The sequence below is a fragment of the Trematomus bernacchii genome, unplaced genomic scaffold (genome assembly GCF_902827165.1).
Source record: "Trematomus bernacchii unplaced genomic scaffold, fTreBer1.1, whole genome shotgun sequence".
Taxonomy (NCBI): Eukaryota; Metazoa; Chordata; class Actinopteri; order Perciformes; family Nototheniidae; genus Trematomus; species Trematomus bernacchii.
Genome location: NW_022987409.1, coordinates 2,354,052 through 2,363,691, shown reverse-complemented (window position 1 = coordinate 2,363,691; position 9,640 = coordinate 2,354,052). Strand labels below are relative to the sequence as shown.

The 9,640-nt window shown below is 40.2% G+C and overlaps 1 protein-coding gene across 1 annotated transcript; it reads left to right on the top strand.

Moving 5' to 3' along the window:
• Positions 1 to 2,140: 2,140 nt before the first annotated feature.
• Positions 2,141 to 8,077, top strand: cfl1 (cofilin 1). Its single transcript, XM_034137064.1, has 4 exons — positions 2,141 to 2,272; positions 5,954 to 6,264; positions 6,351 to 6,427; positions 7,106 to 8,077. Exons 1-4 carry the CDS (start codon positions 2,270 to 2,272, stop codon positions 7,216 to 7,218), a joined length of 504 nt encoding a protein of 167 aa, XP_033992955.1. The 5' UTR covers positions 2,141 to 2,269; the 3' UTR covers positions 7,219 to 8,077.
• Positions 8,078 to 9,640: the final 1,563 nt, after the last annotated feature.

The following is a 9,640-nucleotide window of genomic DNA, read 5'->3' as shown; positions in this document are numbered from 1 at the left end:
CACCTCTAATAAGATGCTAACAATGAGTTTAATGTCTGGGTGCTGTGTTATCTAATATGTACTGTAGGATGTGCGAAATTAGTGCAAAAATAAGATTTTGAACACTTGAACAGTTCATATTCTGTCAGCTAAAATGTAAACTATGTTGTGAATGTAGATAATACTGAATGACTTAGCATTCAAACTTGTTAGCGCAGTTCAAAGTGCTTAACAGACTATGCTAATGCAGATAGAAAATGGATTCAAAAGCTACAATAACAGTAATTGTACTAAAACAGAGTAAACAATTGTTTAAAATATACACTCCCTTGCCACTCTATTAGGTAGATCTATACATGTTGGTGCAATCAAATACTACATAACTGCCCCAAATTCTCCATTCAGAAATATTATATTGTTTGCAGGAGGTGTTATTTTTTACAATGTTTACTCATGTCACAGTTAGTGGTGGTGTTGAACTAGTCTGCTCTGTATTATAATGTTTCTAATATACACCCCCCCCCCCCCCCCCACCCTCTCTTCTTCTTCTTCTTCTTCTCAATATATTGAATATATTGTTGTCCAGTAGGCCTACATCAAAGCTGAAAGCTACATCCTTAATAATAATCATTAAATAATAAATAGTGTCAAAACTGATCATTATTAAATGTTTAATGACAATGGCTGAACTGTTATATTGAATTGCATTAGATTTTACCTTTCTTTATAGTCTATGGATTTTATAATTTACCTAAGAAAGTGGCCACTGAGTGTATTTCAATTCATTTGTTTTATTTATTTATTTAGTGCTTTTTTGGTCCGTAACGAATGTGGGTCATATTTAGCCGGCTTTGTGTTTACTACCATATCGCCACACACGCAAACAAGAAAACAACAGCTCTGTCTCAGAAGGATTGACCTCAGCTGTGACGTCATAGCGTATATATATCATTTTATTCTCCGGAGAAAAGTAAATGGACCGCATTTAAAAATGTGTGTATTCAGCTCCCTGCTTGATGTGCCATCATCACTGTCCCTGTCATCCTCACACTGGCCCTCTGTCTCTCTTTCTCTCCCCGCTTCAACGCGATGCCGTGTATAAAAATCTGCTACAGCGGATTTCGTGTCCCTTGTTTCCTTATATGGTGATCAGCGTCGCGGGCCGACCCTCCTCGCGCTGTGAGCGAGGCGCGTGCACTGGCCGTTCACCGTTCACTTCCTTATTTGGAAGTGAGTCCAACAAAAACCGCAGGGAGGGGAGGGAAGAGAGAGGAGGGAGGGGGGAGAGAGGGGGATGGATGGCGGAGAATTTCCTCCCATCCTGAAAACCGCTTTGCGCCTGGCTGGCTGCTGAATGTTGGTTAAAACAGCAGCAGCACAATGGCTTTACTTATTAATCGCTCCTCACGCCATTGGTGTCATAATTAATAGGATTCATGTCCTTGAAACCATAAATTACAGCGTAAATCACAATAATGTCTACATTTAAACGTTGAGTGAAAAGTCATGGTTTATGTAGCTATTAATGTATGCTACGATACAAAACAAAACAATAAGAGTATAGCTGCTTTCAAAAGGTGTGGTCCGATTAACGGCATCATAATCCTTATCGCAATTTTATAAATCCAACACTAATTTAGCACACTTACATCATTTTATAATTTTATACATCAGCTGTTATAAGGGAGTTGTTGGTTTATTCATAAACTACACATACAAACACATATTCCCATCATTCTCTTCGCTAACCATTTGGTGCGTTTGATTTGCTCACCTTTGCTGGCCGCTACCGCCAAAACAAATACATATAATAAAGGAAATAGCAAAGGAATTATGATAAATGAAATGAGAAGAAAACAGGATAAAAAAATTATTTATCTCATACGATTTTCAGTTGTGTAATGTTCAATACAAGTGACAAAGAAAATATAAAAATGTAGCCTATCTGAGAATATTTCTTGGAGGGATTGTTGATGATTAGCTATATTTCCTGTTTATTAGTGTATGTCATATACTGAACTGAAGTGAATAAATAATAATAATAAATAATTAAGCCCTCCTTGTGTTATCACATGTAGCAAAATATCAATTCATCAGTAAACACGTAGCAGCAAAAAACCCCGCCGGATAACCAGGGGTGACAGACATGCGCTCCTGCTCCTGCTCGTGCACTTTGCTCGGGCTTATAAGCGCGTTCACATTGGGTATCCAGTGTGTGAGCGAGACCGACGATTCATCATCACAGTCCATTCAGTTTCCAGAGTGACGCTGACCTACTCAGAGCTTCACCATGGTAGGTTCAACTGCGACTTCATCTCTCTTTATGTACTATAGGAGCTTATACTGATCAATAGAGATGTATTCTCTAGATATGACGATGGTTGTGGTTATGTTTCTTATTTAATTTGTAGATGATGGTTTTGGGTTTAGCATCAGACGTAGCAAGCCGGTTCTGTGCCGCAGGAACTGCTGCTAGCGCCGGGGCTAGGCAGGAACAAGAGGCGGTGCGAGAGGCTTGACCGCCAACAAAGCTTTCATACAGCCGGGAAGAGCTGCATTTTAACACTCTGTTGATTTTAATCTGCATTAGTTTATTGATGAGCGTGTTAAAACACCGGAAATATGAAAAAATGTCCAAAACAACTGGCGCCATTTCATCTCTCCGTGTTCCCCGGACACAAAGCGGCCGGGGCCTGCTCTGTGTTAACGGCTCATCGTTGTCATGACGCTGGTCTCGGTGTCTCCTGCATCATGTTTCCGTAACTTCACCTCCTCGAGGCTTCCGAGCCGAGCTGGCAGGTGCATCTGCGCCCCGGGGCTAACCTAGCTAACGGTATTGTTAGCTGAACTAGCTGCGTTAGCAGAGGCAGAGAATGACACCCATTATGGCTGGCGGTGTCTGAGATTTTCTTGTTCTTTGTCTGTACACGGCTCTCTAGTCAACATATTTTTTTTTAGACGCTGCTTGTCTGCTTGCTCCACATTAGCTCAGCATTCGCCCACAATGACACTACATTGGTCATTTGTAGGTGTATGGCTGAGATGCTGTGTGACAGTTAATGTGTGAATTGACAAACGTTTGAGCAGAGCTTTTGCCTTATATAGCAAGCTAGCGCACACGTGCGTGTGCTGCATTCATGGCCCCACCCTGAATTTGGTGCAAAGACCATTTTGTTCGCTGATGTGTTTTTAAGGGATCTGCCATAACTTTTAACTTCCTGCTGTATCCATATAAGATTTTGTCCATGTATCTATAAGGATGTAGTACATATTTGACGGAATTGTGCCCATTATTTAAGGGCAGTTGGGCAGTGTTGGATCCACTAGCTGAAGCTAACGGGCCGCTGTCTGTGGATCTTCATGGTCGGTATTGCGCATCTTATTTTAGTTGCGCATCTAATTTGTACAGTAGTTTATACACACTGTACGCCTGTCACTTCAATAAACTGCTTACCAAGAAGGAAACACAAACTGATGCAAATATTCTTTCAAACAAAACCATTAAACGTTCATTTATTTTATTTTTTTACAACAAAAATATAAGAAATGTATTGTAACGAACCTGTATTAAGTTAATGTATTTTCATTTATTGTTAACAATCAGCTATCGCTATTTCCTTTTTAATTACTTTCATTATGCATTATAATAACCTGAACACTTTCCCTGTCAGTGCTATATATTTCTACTTTCATTTGTTCGCACTTGTATACATGTGAAAGAAAGTTAATGAATGTATAACATTGTACAAGAGAGGTTCAAATGCAAAAATGCGTGCCCTTATTTCATATCAATAGTCATACTTGGAAAAAGAGAGGATATATATAGAAATAAATCATCATTCATCTAAGTGTGTATGTTTTGGAATAACTGTTATGTAGAGAAGGATGTACGTTGTTCCAAAGAATGTCTCCTGTACAATACAGTTTAAAAATAAACCAATCGGGCCTTTTGTTTTCTGGTTAAAATGGCTCCTATGAGGCCTATAATCCTGTGTCTAAAGGAATTCTAGACTTGGATTGCGACTGTTTTATATTCACTTGAACCTTGACTTGTAAAGAAAAGTATTGGTAGTTAAGATTAGATAAGGCTGGATCTTAGTGATCGTGACTATGGGGAAATGATCTCGCTGCTACATCAACAGAAATAAACACAAGCTAACCAATTGTGGGAAATTATGCCAAAGCTAGGCTGTAGGAAGTAGAAAAGCTTAAGTATTTTGAATCTACAGATGGTTGTGTACAGGAAAAAGAGGGCTGCAAATCATATGATCATAATGATTCCTCAGCATCCCCCCCGCCCCCGAGGAGGAGTGCTGCGTGTCATGTGCTGTCTCGAATGCAGACCGTATAGACATTTGTAAACCTCAGCACATATTTTAGAGACAGACTTGGATATTTCTCATATCTTGGTTGCTGTTATTGCAAAGTACAACCTGTTTTATTGATAGAGTGCGATTAAGGAAGTGTGTAAGGTTGTTTGCTAGTTAATTATTATTCTGAAATGCCCTGTTATCTCATCCTTTTACGCCCTGAGCAAACACAGTGTCAGCCTGTGCTGCTCTGCAGTTGTGTTCCTTTTCCGTCTTTCCTGTCTCATTATTTCCTTTTCATTGTCTTTTATTTTCCATTGACACGTTGCTGGTAGATAGCAGTTTTCTTCTCCTGAGACTGCATTTTTCTCTGTGATGAAGTGAGTTAAACAAAGTCAGAAGACCTGATTGAGTGAGTTACGGAGCAGCTGTGACTCTGCGATGTGACTTGTATTTTATATTTCTACAGAAGAGCCTTTGTTTGAAACCAGCCCTGCTGCTTAAACGCTTAATTCCTGACCTCACCCACATGGTCATCTTTCTGGTGGCGATGCAAGACTGTTCCCTCTGAAAGAACTTGCGTAATGTTTTTATACTTACCGGTCACAGTTACAGACACTTGGACACACCTGTGAGCTGGACTTGCTTAGTATTCATATTCACAAATGGACTTTGGCCTTGCAGTTCACGACACAATCTTTGTATCAGTCCAGTATTCCTTCAGGCTGACCTTAAATAAGGATGTACAGGCTATAATGACAGAGTCGGACAATACAATAATTTTCAGATGACATCACGTCTTGACTCTTCCACCACCATAGCTATCACCTTGTTATGGCCACACCTTCTTTTTTTAATCAATCGTATTTATCAGTTGACCTCGTAAGGAGTTTTCCTGCCGTGTGTGAGAGTCACATGACGCCCTCTCAGGCCTTTCTTCAGCCTGATGTCTGTATTTACTGTAATGAAGTCGTCACTTGTATGTTAAACACAATGGCAACTGTTTCCTCCTTCAGGCAAAAACAATCTCTGAAAGTCGGGCTGGAATTCACTAACAAATACTTTCATTAACAATTGGTCTCAATTTAAACAAAATTGGACCTATTTTATTATCACAGGACTAAGAACCAGCCAACATTTGAAAAGCTGTGTCATTGTTTGATGATATGGAACTTAAAAGTGTAATGTCCATTTAAATGTAAAACATTTTATATTTAGATAATATTTGAATATGTTTTAATGTGCTATTGTAGATGTGGTTATTCGCCTTGGTCCTGTGTAAAACGTGATTTCATATTCTTTCATTCAACCTTATTTTCAAATCAAAAATACATTAAGAGGTCGAGAATGAAGCATTGAAACTGGTGCTTACAAAAGGTAAAAAGACAAAATAGTAAAAACCTAAAGAAAAAAATGCAGCAATAAAACCTTTAAGTAAATTAAATGACAAAACCAGAACAGTTGTAAGACTGAAATTTGACATTTAAAGGAAAACTTATGATTCTTGCTGTGTAGTCTGTAAACACTTTGTGTAGTTTGCTATTTTTATAAAAACATCCACCTGAAATCACCTGTAGCTCTTACCTCAGTGTCACAAATGGCCGCTGCCATGTTGAAATGTAAATGCATTAACTTGAGGTAACTGATTGTTCTTCTCTCCGCAGGCCTCCGGTGTGAAAGTCACAGATGAAGTTATCGCCATCTTCAACGACATGAAGGTCCGTAAGGCTCAGGCGAACGAGGAAGAGAAGAGGAAGAGGAAGAAGGCCATTCTGTTCTGCATGAGCAAGGACCTGAAGAACATTGTCCTGGATGAAGGCAAAGAGATCCTGCTGGGAGACTTGGGCACCACCGTCACCGACCCCTACCAGCACTTTGTGAAGATGCTGCCCCCCGACGACTGCCGCTACGCCCTGTACGACGCCACCTACGAGACCAAAGAAACCAAGAAGGAGGATCTGGTCTTCATCTTCTGGTGAGGGCTGCCTTTATCAGATATTACAGTATGTATGTCCATCATTTAAACATTTGGCTTTAATAATGTTTCTCCATCCAACGCAGGGCTCCAGAGAGTGCCCCTCTCAAGAGCAAGATGATCTATGCCAGCTCAAAAGACGCTATCAAGAGAAAGTTTGAAGGTGAACAACTGTGTACTGTATAGTTTGAGGATGAGACAATGTCTCTTATTGACAATCTATACCACATAAACCATGATGAAGATTTATTACTCACCTGCTCCTATCAAACAACAGTTGGGACTGTTTATTATTATTTTAGCTTATTTAATTAATCTCTATTGTAGGGCACCAACAATTAGCCGACTAATTCGTAAACCGAAGCAGTCGCCAAATTTCATAAATGTTCCATTTTCAGCCTCAAATGTGGAGATTTCCTGCTTCATTTACATTCAATTTGTTTTGGACTGACAATACATGGACTTTGAGGAATTGGGATGGACACTGTTTTCTGATTTCATTATAGACCAAACTAATGAAATGTGCATAAAACAATTTATTATTAAAGAATAATGAATACATTTGAAGTGTCAATTACAGCCTAAGAATAAAGTTGTTGTTTTTGGGGCGGGTTTAGAAAATTCCCCAGATTATGACGATCTGTATTTAATTTGCATGATGGAACATTTATTTGTTCTTTATGCCTTATCCCATTTAACATTTTTCCATTTTATGATTTAGCTTACTTTATCATCTATTGACGCAAACCTTGTTTAATAAAAGTGAAAATGCAGATAGTTTTAATCATTTGTCAGAACACTCTGAAACATTGTCATTCTGACACTTCTTCTTTTATTTCAGGTATTAAGCACGAGTGGCAGGTGAACGGTTTGGAAGATCTGAAGGACCGGCAAGCTCTGGCAGAGAAGCTCGGAGGCTCGTCAGTAATCAGCCTAGAAGGAGCCCCTATTTAAATATCGCCCACCCCCCCTCTCTCCTCTCTTGCTTCGATTGAGGCCTTTCAGACACATCTGTTGGGTTTAGCAGTTCATTCCAGTGTGGTATGGTGAAGGGCAGAAACGGCACTATTTGCGGGACTCTCGGGTGGGATATTGTGGGCGGGCTTTGGGTCATGTGACAGTAAACTAAAAAGAGAGAAATTCCACAAATGACTGTCATTCCAGTTCATGCAACATAAAGAATATGAACAAAACACACAAAAGGAACAAAATTAAGATCCAACAGAGGAAGGAGGATGATGTTAAAACTTAAATACACATATTGTTCATGTTCAGGGTTCTGTTATTATTTTCTGGGTTCCATTTGAATGATTGCAGAGAAAGGGTCAGACAATAACCTTTTTAGTTTTCCAACCATTCAGTCCTGACAAATAATCGTTCCAACTACATTCTTTTTGCCAAACTTCTAGTTAAGTTTTGTAAGTGTGTGTGTAGTTGAGACTAGTTGTAGTATGAACTAATCACAAGTTGTATCAAAAACCTTCTCTGGGGGGAAACCCGGTTAAATATATATATTTTTGCGTTTTGTTATTCCATTTTGTTTGTTTTTGAACATGCAAATTCAAAAATTTGAGTGATTCGTTTTTATTTCCAGTTCAGGTTCAATATCATGGCATTTGATGTAGTTAACAGACAACATTCCTTGTACTTGTTGAAGCGGGGATCTCCTTGAATTAAAATTGTTGGTGTTATGAAGGCCTGATGGGGAGCGATGTGTAAATGGAAGACCAGCGGTCTAAGTTTAGACTGAAAAGTGAATGGTGGGTGTTTTGTATCGTCTCCTTATCTCTAATAAAAAGCACTAAACTACTGACTTGTTTTGCTCTTTTCAACTTGTTGTAGCTTTTTGTGTTTTGCATGTTTTATGTCAGTGTTTTTAGTCACATTTCTGTTTCTTATCTTTACTGGCATCATGATTGTGGTGGAGGGCTTTCAATGAAAAGTCTTACATTTAAATTATCATCAGACATTACAGCACAAATTATTAAAGAGGCCCTATTATGCTTTTTGGGGTTTTCCTTTCCTGTATTATATGGTCTGTAAAGCATATCATTTCCCCCCCCCCACACACACACTTCCTGTCGGAAACACCTCCATTGAACTCCTTTGTTTACTTCCGGAACATAATCACATAATGTAAAACTCGCGCATCTATTGGCCAGCGCTCCAACACATTGTATGTGATGGGCTAAGGGGCAGGACATCTCTAAGCGGTTGACCAATCACATCAGAGCCGGCCAGCTAACCAGATCAGACTGGACTCTGGTTTCAGACAGAGGGGGAAAAGAGGTGCTTAAATACAGACACTGGGTGTTTCTCAATCGCGAGTACGCTTGCTTGGTAGCACATGTCTGCCGAGCATCTTGCTTCAGAAGCGAGTCAAGAATACTTCCTGACATTTGGAAAACAAAGAGTGGAACAGGCTAGCAAGTGTGCAGGTGTGCGTCATGAGAGGCCCCGCCTTACATCTTCCGCCACAGATTTGGGGAAATTGGTCCGTGCGCAAAGCATTGTGGGGATTTTAAGGCCGCGAAGTCTACTCATGTGCACACTCGATATTTCTCCAAACGGAGTACGCCGGGCTCGGTAGATTTCCAAGTATACTGGAGATTGGAACAGTACTTCGGCGGCACTCGATGACGTATGCTTGAAATAGTGGCTCGGAAGCAGCTTTACTCGCGATTGAGAAACACCCAGTGGCCGTTTCTCAATGTCGAGTAAAGCTGCTGCAAAGCTGCTGCAGAGCCACTAATTCAAGTATACTACGTCATCGAGTGGCGCTGAAGGACTGTTTAAATGCCCAGCATTTGGCGCCACTCGATGACGTAGTATACTTGAAATAGTGGGTGTTTCTCAATCTTGAGTAAGCTTGGTAGCACATGTCTTCCGAGCGTCTTGCTTCAGAAGCGAGGCAAGAATACTTCCTGGCATTCGGAAAACAAGAGTGGAACAGGCTAGCAAGTTTGCAGGTGTGCGTCATGATATGAGAGGCCCCGCCTTACATTTTCCGCCACAGATTTGGGGAAATTGGTCCGTGCGCAAAGCATTGTGGGGATTTTAAGACTGCGGAGTCTACTCATGTGCAGCCTCGAAATTTCTCCAAACGAAGTACGCCGGGCTCGGTAGAATTCAAAGTATGCTGGAGATTGGAACAGTCCTTCGGCGGCACTCGATGACGTAGTATGCTTGAAATAGTGGCTCTGGAGCAGCTTTACTCAAATGAGAAACGGCCGCTAGTATGAGGAAAATAAATACCGTTTTGAACCTTAAAGCAGGTAAACATGTCACAGTAGAGGCACAAATATGAACCTGAAAATGTGCATATCCTCTTTAAGTAATATAATCTGCTCATCCAAATTAGTGCTGCAAGGTTTTT